Here is a 15,933-nt window from a genome sequence, read left to right as displayed (position 1 = left end):
TCGGCGCCCCTGCTTGGAATGTTCTGTCAAATGTCATTATCCCCAAACATGGTGGAAATGTTTCTTGCTGCATCTCCTGTGTTAAAATTCAAACAGCAGAATATGTCGGAAATTGGCACTCCATATTCTAGCGTCTGCAGCTCTACTCACTGTCTCCAGATAACAAAATGCAAACCTAAATAGCAAGAGCGAACTACAAACACAAAATGACAATAGCTAAATAAACCCACAGTGACTGGAATACCAATATGCAAAACAAAAACGCTACGAACTTATGCATCAAAGTATTACCACGAAATTTGCGCCGAAGGAGGCACTTCAGTTCCTCAAAACAGTGCAGACACTTCTTGTGAGTTCTGAGACTGTTTAAATACTGCACATATACTATCTGTTCGATTACTGTGAGAAAGAGCGCATGTAAATGATAAAAGTGTTTACACTGTAATGCCATATACGATACTTGTGAAAATCTTGGGATAAGTGAAGATAAAAATAAAAAGGGTCAAAATTAAATGTCAACATTATGCTTCAGTCTTAATATAATAAAAACTTGGACAACTCATACTTTAATCAAGATTTTTAATGGACACCAACCACTATAAGCTGATGCCATTTACAAGATAAGTAATAGTATGACATACGTTGCAAAAGTAGTATTGTTCATTAAAAACGCATAAATGAAATATTAATAGCATATATAAGGGGAGATTATATACTCATGTGGGAAGAGTATATGTAGAATACCTGAAGTATAAAAACCACCATTTTAGTGTTCATCTATTTTTTACTAATTCAGCCTCTAAACTTCTTGGACTGATGGGATAAGTTGCTAAATAAAACAATTAGCCAATTATCAGCATTTTTATTTTTTACTAGCGTTTAAACTATAACAGTAGATGGAAATTAGTAACATCATATTCCTTCACTTAGTCCTGATCTAGGAGTCCATCTTGTCAATGATTTTTCCAAGCCAGCCATATAATGTCTGAAAGAACACAAACAAGTTTATTCAGAACATATCCTGTTCACCTTTATAATATTTGGCCTAGTCACTTCCAGTATTATTAACATACTAATGAAAAACGTATTAAATATTTGTCTGCAGTAGTCACCAAGTAACAAGACTACATTTCTTGAGGAGACACAGAAACATCATTTCTGAAAGAAACAGAGGCTTAGAAAAATTGGTGATCTGGTGAAGCTTTTCTGGGTTGTAGCATCAACAGAAGCAGAAAACAGAAACATACTGTAACCATAGTAGAGAAAAATAAAGCTGCTCATTTAACAATTAAATAGAACATTGCAGATAGGAGTCTCTGAGAAATGCAGTGAAATCAGTGACAATTTTTATTTTAGTACAACATGATTAAATAGCTCAACATTGTGAGCTATTATTGGACTACAGTGCTAATAAAAATTTAAAAAAAATTAAGTTGAGAATGAGGGGAATTATCACTGGAATAGATGAAGTTGTCAAATAGAACTGTCTGTAATTCAATCTTACCCTTCATCACATTATCCACAAGACATTTAATGCCCTCGAGTCGGTTGTTGAATGCATGTGGGCCCTTGTAAACGATGCCTTTGTGTAATAATATGAAACCCTTGAAGTCTTTGGTGCTACTGGACTGTTCGTTTGTGAAATAGGAATATATTTACCAAGAAGTGGCACAACTACTTCCATATCCGCAAGCCATTTTATGGTGTGTGGTGTAAGGTACTTCGTGTATCACCATTACATTCCATTTTCGTGTTGGCAAGCATGATTGTTGATACGCCACCGTATGAACACGGTATGTCTGTGATTTTACCTTCATGGCCTTTCCCTTAAAATACTCACTGGTGTCCAAAATTAAAGCAACGAATTGCTTTTTCCTCGTCTTGTATCTAATTCACCATATGAAATGAAATGAAATGCCATGTGACGAGGGCCTTCCGTCGGGTAGACCGCTCGCCTGGTGCAAGCCTTTCGATTTGACCCCACTTAGGCGACTTGTGCATTGATGGGGATGAAATGATGATTAGGACAACACAACACCCAGTCCCTGAGCGGAGAAAATCTTCGACCCAGCCGGGAATCGAACTGGGACCCTTTGAATTGACAGTCTGTCGCGCTGACCACTCAGCTACCGAGGGCGGACAATTCACCATATAGTCATACAAACTGTCAATGGATGTCCGTACAATCGTGTTCTGCACGAAAAATGGCATTTCGGTCAACGGACTAGCACATGTGTGATGACATCAGGGCACCTATCAAAAGGGGTAGAGTTTGGCGAGTAGTCTCACACCACAATCTCTGCGTACACAGTCACTGGCGGTGTACTGTGGTAAAAAAATGATGTCTACCTGACTACCTGCAGTGGAGGGCCATAAGACGAATGGAAGCAGGACAGCCACAAACTGATGTGGCCTGATGTCTTAATGTGAATTGTTCTGTTATTTCTTGGATGTGGCAACAATTTACAGAGGCTGAAACGGCACCCCAAAGACCAGGGCAGGGCTGACAATGTGTGATATCAGAAACAGAGGACCGTTATTTGGACATAAGGGTACAACAGTACTGCTTTTATACTGCATGGCACCTGGCACCTGGCATCTGACACTGCAGCATCCACTGGGCGTATTGTATCGAAACAAAAGGTGTACAGAAGGCTTCAGCAGAGTAGCCTTCATTGTTGGAGGCCTGCTGTATGTGTACCTCTGATGCGTCTTCACAGAAGAGATCGCCTAGAGTGGATGGTCGAACAGTTGACTATGTTCTTTTCACAGATGAGCCCGATGTGGCCTGGAGAGTGATTCTCGACGCATTCGCATCTGGATGGAACATGGAACAGGTTTACGGAACCTAAACGTTATGGAAAGAGACCGATATCGGGGAGGATCCCTAATGTTGTGGTTATGGACTTCGCTGATCGCATGAACAGCTCCTCACAAAATTGTATGGGTGAATTGGCAAGGTTTAACTGCTGTCAGGTATCGTGAAGAGATCTTGGGACCCCGTGTGTGGTCGTTGTAATGTGGTGCACACCCAGACTTCGTATTGATGGACGACAACGATCGAGCTCACAAAGCAAGAGCGGTTGATGTTTTCTTGGAAACGGAATATATTGCACACATGGCATGGCCTGCTCGCTCTCCTGATTTGCATCCCGTAGAGCATGTCTGGGGAGCACTAGGGAGACACATTGTCTCACGTCAGCATCCACCAACCACTCACCAAGACTTGTGAGCAGCTCTGCAGGAAGAATGGGCGTTACTGCCTCAACATGAGATTGACGATATCATTCACAGCATGTTCCGTCGTTGTCAGACCTGTATTGCTGCCGGAGATGGTCACACACCATACTGAGCACATTAACCAGTTGTAGGAATGTGAGCGCAAATCCATTAAGTTGTAAAACACGAACAACATTTTTGTCTACCGTTATGCATATTACAGTTGTTTACTTTCTGTATTGTTTACATTGTTTCTACTTTTACCATCACCTGTTTGTAATGTTTTGTGGCGTAATAAACACAGCCTTGCAAAATTAACGTTGATTTACTTTTGGACATCAGTGTACATAGGAGGAAGAAAGAAATCGGGTAATTCTCGCCTACCTTCAGGCTACGTTCTCAGAATTTTAACAGTAAACCACGCCGTGATACACGTCGTCACAGATCTAACTTATTCCACCGGTGTTGGTTGGGCATATCCTTGATGCGTTCTAGTTTACTAAATGAACCTGTGACGAAAGACACTTCTTCTATATTTCCTCTAACTGTCCTAGATGGTACAGATCCTAGACTAATGAGAAACGGAGACTGTTTAACCTACAGCGATTCTATCGTGCTCGGCAATGCTATATCTACAGAGAATCGGTGCTAAACAACCACGAGAATTTTGTAACGACTAGATAATCTATACCCCTACCTTCAAGGAATGGGGAAGAACTCTCTTGTCCCTTATTCCCCCTCTCTCCTGCTTTCGGATGCCTATGGCTTATGATGTAATTACTGGTAGCACTCTGGTATTTCAATATAACCATACATAAAGTTAAATCATTTCATTACAATTCATTTCAAGAAAATTTGCATTCTTGACCTCTTTCCATGTTTCAGAGATCTCCTGTCCACAAGATTCATGTAATTTATAGTGTTCCAAGACGAAAGAAAGAGAGGGGGGGGGCTGCTTGTAATATAATTTTATTGAGTTCTCTGTTCCCTTCGGAAAAAAGGTGATTTCATTTAAAATTTCCGCTTATAGTCATAGAAGTTGCTTCTTATGTAACATATTAGTTACTTTCTGGTACTATACAAAACTGACGGGATTATTCATCATTTTCCATATCGATATTCTTCATTGTATTTATCATCTTTCTCAGTACCTCTTAACTCACGACGTGTAGTGTCTCAGACCTGGTGATAATTTTCGCACTCGCTCTCCAACGTCAGCCCCGGTGGAATGCTGTTACAGGATGATTCACGAAGATGGGTAAATATTTTAATATCTTATTCTACAAGTATAACTAGACAAAATAGTTCATATAAACATAGATCCGCAAATGTTTGGTTACGGAGTTACGGCTAGTAAACGATTTTGCCTGGAATTTAGCAACTTCGCTAATATGATGCCATCGCAGAACTGTACGAGCTTAAAGTAAAGCATGATTTCCATTTTGTTGTTGTTGTTGTTGTTGGTCTGGTGAATCTAATGAAACATATCCCAGAAGTGTGCCTGCAGTAGTTTTCCAGAACATCCAGAGAAGCAAAGAAGTAATTTTGTAAAATTTTTAATCTAACTACTTGGCCCAATTTGCTTTTTAAATTCGAAACAATTGTACAAAGCTTTCAATAGAAGTTGTTGAGAAATTAATTTTAGAAAAAGATGGTAAAAAACGTTAACTGAAACTGCATGTATGTGTCAGATAATCTGATTTTATCAATACCATAGCATATGTGAAATCCTGTTAGACCAGAAAAAACAAAGCTCAAGGAAGTTGTACAGTGTACATACGATTTCACAATACATTCACAATAAATGTTCAAAAACGTCTCCACCGAGTTCAATGCATTTAGTTGCACGTGTGTGAACAGATTTTGTTGCTCGTTTCAGTTTCAAGAGTTGTTCTTAATTTCGTCTATCGCATTCATAATGCGAGCAAGTAATGCTTCTACTGTATTGACTTTGTCCTTATAAACTATATCTTTCATCCATCCCCATACACAAAAATCCATAGGAATTAAATAGAGCTATCTGGGTGACCACAGACGTGTAGCACCTCGACCAATCGATTTCTGGGGAAAATGTTCATTTAAATGTGTACGGTAGAAACGGTATTGGTGAAATGCAGAGGCGCGCCGTCATATTGAAAATACATTTGCAATCGCGCAGCAAGTGGAACATCTTCGAGCAAGTGTGCATTTCTTCTTGAAGCAATTGTAAGTACGTCTCGCCAGTTAGACGTCCTGGGAAAATGAATGGTCCAATAAAGAGTGTGTTGATTATACCACACCACACATTTATGCTAAATCACTGCTGGAAATTGCGCTGCACTGATTCACCAGCCCAATAACAACAAAGTAAATGAAAATTGTGCTTTACTTTAACCTCGTACTGTTTTGTGATGGCTTCGTACTAGCGAAGTTGTTAAATTTCAGACAAAATCTTATCAGCCGTAACTCCGTAACTAAACATTTGCGGACCTACGTTTATATGAATTTTTTTTTTAGTTTTACTTGTAGAGTAACATATTAAAATATTTGCATATCTACGTGAATCTCCCTGTGTACCCTCCCTATCCTCCTTTAATCATCTTTCCTAGATTATTTTGTTGTAAGTTGCATTATCACCTTTGTTTATTGTTGACACGTGTTACTGACACGTGTTGGGGTCTCCAAAGAGCGCGCCTCGTGAACTACTAATCTGTTTCTTCTTTTTCCAATATAGTACAAAATGTATCTGCAGGAATGTGTGAGTTTTAACGACCCTGAGTCTGATGATACCTGAATTCATCAGACTTAGGATCGATGAAATCGTTAGTTGGTGGACGGAATAAGATGTCAGTGATAATAGGTCAAGAAATAGATGAGATCGATGGCGATTTAACAATAGACTTTGATCACAGTTACGCTACCGAAGGATTATTCAGAGTAAGAACTTCAGAACAGTGGTTATGGGGATCTTTCTGTTTCTCCAATAAAATAATTAAGGTGTTAGTTAAAATTAAAATGTACTTTGTGTGGTGATGGAAAATGTAGAGCCCAGTTTTGCAGACTTACTTTTTCTACCCAATTTTTACGTGCAAGATTAAACCTTGACATTTAATTTTATGTGATAATTTACTTGGTATAGAGGTACAGTAATTTTTAGAACGAAAAATTCCGATATGTAACAATTTGTTTGTATGTTCTATTTAAAAAACGATACAAAAGTATGTGACTTTATGTGATAAGTAAATTACTGCAGGTTCTATTTAGCGCAATAAAATCAACGAGGATTACTTAAACAACAGTTAAATAATAATTGTAAAAATAATTGTCATGCCACTTAAAAATTTCAAATGATTTGCGCCTTAAATTCCATTTAAAAGTAATTGTCCCATACACTCCCGCATCGTAGTACACCTTACAGAAAAGTCACATAGTGAGTTAAGGGATATGATTCAAGGTTTCATAATTAGTTTCTCTTTCACAAGCAATCCACAACATTACTGACCGAATTGGAAGCTAGAACCGCCTCTTATTTTCTGTGACATAAGAGATTTTTCGGAGAATTGCTTCCTTGCAAAATCCTCTTCCAAAACCTGTGATAGTTCCACCAAACTTACATTTAGGCACACTTTCTTTGAAAAGCGTTCTGTAAGAACTGAAGCGTCACTGTGGATGTACAGTGTCTAAATAACCATTCTACAGGTAATTTGTTTCTTAAAAAGTCAATGTTCTAATTAGTACCAAATCAGTAAGACATCAATAAAAATGCATCACTAACGTATGGTATACTTTCCTCTGATTTGTAAACTATGATGAAAATGATGTCTTTTCATATGTATCCATCAACCACATTATCTTCAGTTTTGATTTTAATATTTTTTCTAGGGATTTTCGATTTGTGTGTCGACCGTGTTTAATCAGTATATTATAAGCATGACTTGTATGCAAACAGAACCAGTCTGTGAGGGGCCCTGAGTGAGCCTGCAGTTCCGATCCACCGAGTCCTGCTGAAATCTGGCCTCCAGTGCGTGGGCCTGCGCAGAAATTAATTCAAGGAGGAACAACATACTAAAATTGCTATTTTTATACAACGTACCAAATGAGTTCGAGAATGTATATTGTCCTCAAAAATAAATTTGACAGGAATTACACAAAATGCATCCTATCCCAAACACCCAACAGTAGCAGCTCAGTGTTAACAGGTATGGGGCACTCCTGCCCATCGAGATGCAATGGAACAATGAAATAATATCGATAAAGATGACTGAGGATATGAGAACAAGGAATAGTGAAGTATCGCATATCTTTTCTGTTTAGTCAGTGTTGTTTTGTGCACCTTTGCGAACAGACGCTCGCGTGTATGTTGGTACGATTTAGGAACAATAAAAACATTATTCACAATTTATATTAGCCAGTGCTTCACTTTGCATGAGTTCTGCAATGGGTTACCTACAGGTATATTACAATGATACCTAATTAGTAAACATATTTCGTTAATGTTTTTATAGTCTTAACATGAATATGGATCCCACCATTTCGAAGCGTCTATCTGAAATTACATCCTTCTTACGATTAAGTTAACTGTATCGTATAACTTCTTCAGAAGTAATCATTTTCTTATAAACAAATAATTTTAGGTTTTTGCTGAAAATACATAAAAAATTAAAATAGAACACTCAGAACACTTGAAAAAATTCTGTTGAATAGGAACATAAACAATTTGGGAAAAATGCAAAATTAATACTGGAACTGTAGAAACAGAAATAAACTAAAAAAACTCAGTATTTCCTATAGTGCCTGACGCTGCAAAATCGGCGATTTAGTGTAATCACAGAATTATCACCAGAAATGCACGAGAAATTTTAATACCCTCCTATGGTTCAGGAGGTAGCAAGTGCTCCCTCTTGCCCCTTCCTCTCCCCCCCCCCCCCTCCATCACCACCACCACCACCAACACCTCCACCACCAACACCACCACCACCCCCGAGCCGTTGTGGACGTCTGCGCTTCATTGTCATTAGAAATTACTTAACCGCTCATTTGGGCCATAAGACACAATATAATTCTGACGCAGGGCTTGTTTAACGCTATGAGAATGGCATCACAATTCATCATAATAACATAAGCCACATCAGCTGTGGATGGTTAGTTCTGGAGGCATTTCATATGATTAGGTTTGTTACTACGAGGATCATAGGAGCAATTGTTTCGAATGATTCCATTCTGATAAATAGTACGGTGGAAACACTGAGATAACACAACACTGAAGAAGAGCGGCGCATTTTATTTTGTCGTTTTGTGTTAAACGATAATTGATAAACATCATGGATTTTTTTTTTGTTATACGAGCCGATAAAAAAGCTTACGTTTGAGGCCGTCGCTACATTGTATATGCAAAGTAGTGTGACTCCTATATGGGTAATATAAGCACTGACCTGTGGACAACGGATTAGTGTGGTTTTCGTGTCTTTACGGTGTGCGTACAGTAAATGCCAAAACGTGGACTATGGCGACGTTATTACCAAATGCGTCCAAGCAGGACCAACGGGCTGTTCTGCTCTGTTCTGCCGTAGGACAAATACCGATGGTCATCCATTGGAGAAAGAATAACGTGCATGGGGGCAGCGTATCGTTGATTGCGTCCCGTGATTTTGCCTGATTGCCATACCGGTTCTCGACTGTTCAGCCTTGCAAAGGAAACTTTTTTATCGCCACTTATGTATAGAATCGTAAAATGAACCCATGAACCTATAACCTTGGACAAACAAATGACGACAAGACGAGTATATCCAAGTGAACTGATACGTGAATTTGCTGATGGTGAGTCGCCTTTCATGAACAAAACTACGGAATGCAGGTGGATGAGCTCAACTTATTATGAGATGCGATCGAACGGAATCTGTGTTCTCGAAATTGATATCAAAGACTATGGAAATCGACCGGTACTGAAACTGTGGAACGTATCCTATCACCAGTCTCCTGAAGGGTTTTATGTGGTGAGCCACGAATCCCTCTCCTGTGCCAAACTCTTCATCTCTGAGTATTAGCTGCAGCCAATATCCTCAATTATTTTTTGTATGTATTCCAACCTCTGATTTCCTCTACAAATTTTTACCCTCTGCCGCTCCCTCTAGTACCATGGAAGTTATTCCCTGGTGCCTTAACATATGTCCTGTCATCCTATCCCTTCTTCTTGTGAATGTTTTCCACGTGTCGCTCTCGTGGCAAAATCTTCGGAGAACTTCATCATTTCTTATGTTACCAGTACACCTGGTTTACAGCATGCTTTTATAGCACCAAATCTCAAACGCTTCAGTTCTCCTTATTTCGATTTTCCCACAGTCGATATAACACTATGGTCCACACGCACACACGAACACACGCACACACACACACACACACACACACACACACACACACACACACACACACATTCTCCGAAATTTATCCCTAAGTTTAACACCGATATTTGATACTACTAAATTTTTTTGGCCACGAGTACCCTCTTTGCCTACGCTAGTCTGCTTTCTGTGTCCTCCTCAGTTCATCCGTGACGAGTTACTTTGCTTCGGATGTTGCAAGATTCCTGTGCTTCGTTTACTTCGTGGCCTGGCGGTAAGACTATCGCTAGTCACATTTCTGCTACTTCGCATTGCTTTCGTCTCTTTACTCTCAATCCATATACCGTGCTCATTAGAAGTTTCATTCCATTCAACAGGTCCTGCGAAGCTTCCTCACTTCCACTGGGGATAGTTATACTACCGGTGGTCCTAAAATATGATACATTTTCACCTTCTAGAATGAAATTTCCACTCTACAGCGGAGTGTGCGCTGATATGAAACTTCCTGGCAGATTAAAACTGTGTGCCGGACCGAGACTCCAACTCGGGACCATGCCTTTCGCGGGCAAGTGCTCTACCGACTGAGCTACCCAAGCACGACTCACGGCCCCTCCTCACAGCGAGTTCGAGTCTCGGTCCGGCACACAGTTTTAATCTGCGAGGAAGTTTCATTTTCACCTTGAATTGAAACCCCACTCTTATAACTCTTATAACTGTTTCTTCTATGTACAGATTGAACAGTAATTTCCAATGCGAGCACTTAGTTCTTGGTGAGCCATCCTTGTTGTGACTCTCTTGGATTTTGTAAATATTGTTTACTGTCCTTCTTCCCCTACGGGTAATACCTACATAATAATTATTCGCCTCAGTCCGCCATCTTAAGCTTACCTCATGGCCCCTGGTTTCCATTCCCTGGGATAGGCAGTTTCCAGCAACGAGACCGCATTCACAGTAGCCGCTGCACGCCGTAACTGTGACAAAGAAAAGCACAGTGTCAGCGACTGTAGCATATTTGTGACGAAATAAACTCGCCATTTAACTGCCGTCTAGCTCTCAACACACATATCCTTCAAATGGCTCTAAGCACTATGAGACTTAACATCTGAGGCCATCAGTCCCCTAGAACTTAGAACTACTTAAACCTAACCAACCTAAGGACATCACACACATCCATGCCCGAGGCAGGATTGGAACCTGCGGCCGTAGCAGCAGCGCGGTTCCGGACTGAAACGCCTAGAACCGCTCGGCCACAGCGTCCGGCCACACATCCTTAAATAACGCTATGAACGAATATATATCGGTGTAACAGAACTTACATAAACATATATGTCTATACTTCACAACCCATCCCACAGTGTCTGGCTGGAGAGGAGTATTTGTGGTCCACCATTCACCCCTTTCTGCCTTCCCTGTTCCTTTTGCGAATGGCGCTTGTGACGAGTAATTGTGCGCCTTAAGGGGGGGGGGGGGTTGGACGTCAAACGGGCCGACTTGGAGCAGGAGAGGTACCACAGGACATTTTAATTTCCACTGTCTAACAAATTCATAAAACTTCGTCAGCATGACCAGGAAGGATTTAGGATTCACACTCTAATCAGTGGAAATTAAAAAAAAAAAAAAAAAAAAAACACATATTTTTTTTATATGTGAAATCTCATCATCTTATCACTTACTATTGGCTGCACTTGTTGCTATAAGTACACTTTTCTTCATAAATAAGAGAGATTCTTCGATGAATTCTGCACAGCATAGAATTTTCCAAATATATTAAAAGATGTCGTAAAAATTTAAATAATTAACTGTAAAATTCGAGTTTTTTCTAAACATGAAATTTAAGATGTAACAAACACCTGTAAGTATGGTTTGTATACTGTGCAAAATTCATCGAAGAATCTCTCTAACTTATGAAGAAAAGGGTACCTATAGCAACAAATGCAGCCAATGATAAAATAATGAAATTTCACATGTAAAAAAATTTCTTTTGTTATGTTTTTTAATTTCCACGTATATGAGTGTGAATCCTCAATCCTTCCTGGTAATGCTGACAAAGTTTGATGAATTTATTTGTAAAAGCATAGAAAGTGGAAATTAAAATGTCCTGTGGTGCCTCTCCTGCTCCAAGACGGCCCGTTTAACGTCCTAGCCCCCTTAAGAGCCGCTTGCCTGGCAGCTCTGCAACTCCTCTCACACCTGTGGTAAGCGTGCGGCCTACACGAAAGGGGTTACATCACCAGACACCAGAACTTCAATCACGTATGTTGGGTCGGCCAGTAGGTGGCAACGCGAGCGTGTTACATGCCATCGGTGCCGCGGACCTGTTTGCTTCCATGGACCACGTCATCACGAATGGTTCGTCTAATATATATACGTGGCCTTGGTATTTATTATTTATGTTTTTACTTAACGTGATACGATTAGGGAGGTCAGATCCTCTCTTACAGGGATTCACATATAGGGGAACCATACCTAAGAGTGTGCGGTTAAGGAATAACCTTAAATAGCTGGGTTATTATCAATAGGAAAACAAAATCATTTTAAGTTTACGTTTATTAACAAAAAATTTACATGTTCGGAAAACTACAGCAGCACAGAGGTAATACTTTTATTGAATTTTTCAAAAATACAAAAAAAACGAGAAATGCGTACTCTTCCGTTCATCTGTGCTGAAGAGTACGCCAAACATGCCCAAATAGTACGCATTTAGCAAATGTTGTAAACGAACGCAGTGTCACCCGCAAATAAAGAACTCAGTTCGTGCCACCAGCTCCCACGCTTAATGCACTGATTCCAGTCCTCTGAAAACGTCAAAATCGATGTTCTCTACTCACAGCTAACAGTCTTTTCCTTAACGCAGACTCCTTCGTACCAAGAGCAGTGGCAACTATTGTTTGTTTTCTCCATTTTTAATTCGTTTTCTGGTGCCATTCAGCTGTTCTTCAGTTTAGTGAACTTCCTGGCCGATTTTCGTACTTAATGTACAAATTTTGCAGCTCTGCCCTAAAGAGAACGTATCCACCCTTTTGGGACATTATATGCGCGGTCTTTCGTACAGAAACAATGATTACAAGCGAAGTCAACAGGTGGCAGCACACGTCACTTTTTCAAAATATGTGGAAGCAAGCCAGCATCTCAAAATGCACTCAAGAATTAGGGACTGTTGCTCGTATATTATGTGTATAACTTACGCAACAGAGTACCAGAACTACATCAAGAAAGCTGAAAAGTGATTCTTACTTGCTTCACAACACAGGATTTCTCCACACGACTCATACGAGGTTTTCTGACACCATACTGAACACAACTACGTCAGTGGTGAGCTGCTGAGTTTAGAAAATTGTCAGGAACGCATGTTGCGCTCTCTTTGGTACTGCCAACTATTTGGTACACTTACCCTACAGTATATATTACATCATAGTTGCTCAAGAAATAACAAATGTAATATGACAACTAGTACTTAAGTGATTTAAGTGCTTTGAAGTATTGGTATGCGTAAATTGTACGGGCTATGAAATGTGGAAGTTAATAGTGGAATTACATGCACTAGTGCAGCTGAAGCCACTAATAGTGCTAATAATAATAATAATGACAGTAATAGTGGCATTAATAACAATAGCTATGGAGGCAGATATGAGAAGAATTTATAAGTGTACAAAACAGATGTTTTCTGATATAGTGAGTTCTGGGAAAAGGAAATTGAAGGAGATTAGACCAGCTAAGAATACTGCCACATGAGGAAAATCTAGTTGGGAAGAGAGATGTACAACGGTAACGAGTGCGCACAGGGACAACAGTAATAATTATTGTTACTTTAGTAGAAATGCCATTACCTGTCTTCTGAAGCAAGAGGTGTTATTTACTTGTCTGATATTATGCGGGTGTCATTCCAGAGTCGGTTTTCTGCTACTGAGAAGGACTTCGAGAAGGTAGCTGAACAAAGGAGCGTATCAGAGAGGATTTTGCTCTGACGGGAACTGGTGTTTCTGCCGTATTGTTCAAACAAGAGCGTTAAGGTCGAGGAGGAATATGGGGGACAGCGTTCGTTGATAAGACAGTAGAGAAGATGGTATGGAAAGCTCTGCGCTTGTCTGTACACAGCGACGATACTTGTGCATACAGGGTTATTACAAATGATTGAAGCGATTTCACAGCTCTACAATAACTTTATTATTTGAGGTATTTTCACAATGCTTTGCACACACATACAAAAACTCAAAAAGTTTTTTTAGGCATTCACAAATGTTCGATATGTGCCCCTTTAGTGATTCGGCAGACATCAAGCCGATAATCAAGTTCCTCCCACACTCGGCGCAGCATGTCCCCATCAATGAGTTCGAAAGCATTGTTGATGCGAGCTCGCAGTTCTGGCACGTTTCTTGGTAGAGGAGGTTTAAACACTGAATCTTTCACATCACTATGCGTGAAACTTGCCCGCACGCGTTCAACCGTTTCTTCGCTCACTGCAGGCCGACCCGTTGATTTCCCTTTACAGAGGCATCCAGAAGCTTTAAACTGCGCATACCATCGCCGAATGGAGTTAGCAGTTGTTGGATCTTTGTTGAACTTCGTCTTGAAGTGTCGTTGCACTGTTATGACTGACTGATGTGAGTGCATTTCAAGCACGACATACGCTTTCTCGGCTCCTGTCTCCATTTTGTCTCACTGCGCTCTCGGGCGCTCTGGCGGCAGAAGCCTGAAGTGCGGCTTCAGCCGAACAAAACTTTATGAGTTTTTCTACGTATCTGTAGTGTGTCGTGACCATATGTCAATGAATGGAGCTACAGTGAATTTATGAAATCGCTTCAATCATTTGTAATAGCCCTGTATGATATTGAAACGTGACTAAAGACTCGAACATCACAGACATAACGAACAAAGACATTCACAACCAGTTGCTGCCACAGTGTGCATTGCTGAGAAAGATCTTGCAGGTTAACATCGCTGTAATCAATAATTGGTTCAAATGGTTCAAATGGCTCTGAGCACTATGGGACTTAACTTCTGAGGTCATCAATCCCCTAGAACTTAGAACTACTTAAACCTAACTAACCTAAGGGCATCACACATATCCATGCCCGACCGTAGCGGTCGCGCGGTTCCAGACTGTAGCGCCTAGAACAGCTCGGCCATTCCGGCCGGCCAATAATTGGGAGTATAAGCGTTTGTACAAGTTTCTTTTTCAGATCAAGTAGGAAGAGAGTTTTGTATTTGTAGGGCACGGAGAGATGCTCTTCTAGCACAATACAGCTACGTGCTCAGTCCAACTTAGACTTTCATCACCGAGTGAGGTGGCGCAGTGGTTAGACACTGGACTCGCATTCGGGAGGACGACGGTTCAATCCCGCGTCCGGCCATCCTGATTTAGGTTTTCCGTGATTTCCCTAAATCGCTCCAGGCAAATGCCGGGATGGTTACTTTCAAAGGGCACGGCCGACTTCCTTCCCCGTCCTTCTCTAACCCGATGAGACCGATGACCTCGCTGTCTGGTCTCCTTCCCCAAAACAACCAACCAACCAGACTTTCATCTATTATTACTTGTACTAAGTGGAGCCTCCCCATCTCCACACTTGGATGATGAGCATCCAAAGTTATCTGCTTTGGTTTGTAGCTGAAAAAAGTTCCGTTGAAAATGCAACAAACCATTTGTAACTTTCAGAAAAGTTTCATGAGTGGCGAATTTTGCTCACTAATATGTTGTGTAGACGCGACTGCGAGATAATTCTGAGACAGTGGTTTATTAAGTGAGGGACTGAAGACATGTAAGGTCAGTAGCTTATAAAAAAAACCATCCTTTGTACAAAAATAAGCGTGTAATGTTTTAAGCTATGTCGTTCCAAAACTTATAAAATTTCGTGTTTCACCAGATATCGATAGCCCTAAAAAAATTTCATCATTTCATGGATAAAGTACATATTTAGTGGACTAGCACGCTAGACAATGAAGTTTCACATAATAACCATACGGAAAACCGCTCTCCTCTTTGCGTGCTATCATTTGCCACAATCTCGTTTCGATGTCTCATACCATTTATGAAATATGAGGAACATTACGGATATTTCATTCTAGATTTATAGCTGGAAAATGTGATCGCAAATTAGTGCACCACATTCGATCAGTTTTCTTGAGGTTGGTGACAGGCAGAGACCTCCACTCAAATTTAAAGAAAAATTCTGCATGTCAGCTAAATTTCATGAGCAGAAACATGTTTTGCAGTATGCGCCAAATGCAGCGTCATAGTGACTCCTGTTATCCATTGTAAACGTTTTCGAATTTCGCGCAGTGTCTTACTTAAATGCAAATATCACAATAACTATGACCATTATCGAAATTATGGGCACGTCATCATGGAGCTGACATATAAGATTATTAGCAACGCAAAAATGAAATTTTTTACCGAATA

General features: G+C 40.2%; 1 protein-coding gene across 1 annotated transcript in view; it reads right to left on the bottom strand.

Moving 5' to 3' along the window:
- Positions 1 to 854: 854 nt before the first annotated feature.
- Positions 855 to 15,933, bottom strand: part of LOC126210440 (uncharacterized) — a 77,804-nt gene continuing 62,725 nt past the window's right edge. The window contains exons 6-7 of the mRNA XM_049939672.1: positions 10,425 to 10,507; positions 855 to 985 (exon numbers count right to left, since the gene is read on the bottom strand). Coding sequence (XP_049795629.1) covers positions 938 to 985; positions 10,425 to 10,507 — 131 coding nt within the window. The 3' untranslated portion in view covers positions 855 to 937. The remainder of the gene's footprint in view (positions 986 to 10,424; positions 10,508 to 15,933) is intronic.

The sequence above is a fragment of the Schistocerca nitens genome, chromosome 10, assembly GCF_023898315.1.
Source record: "Schistocerca nitens isolate TAMUIC-IGC-003100 chromosome 10, iqSchNite1.1, whole genome shotgun sequence".
NCBI classification, from domain to species: domain Eukaryota; kingdom Metazoa; phylum Arthropoda; class Insecta; order Orthoptera; family Acrididae; genus Schistocerca; species Schistocerca nitens.
Note: the sequence above shows the minus strand (reverse complement) of the source record. Positions and strands in the feature narration are given on the sequence as shown.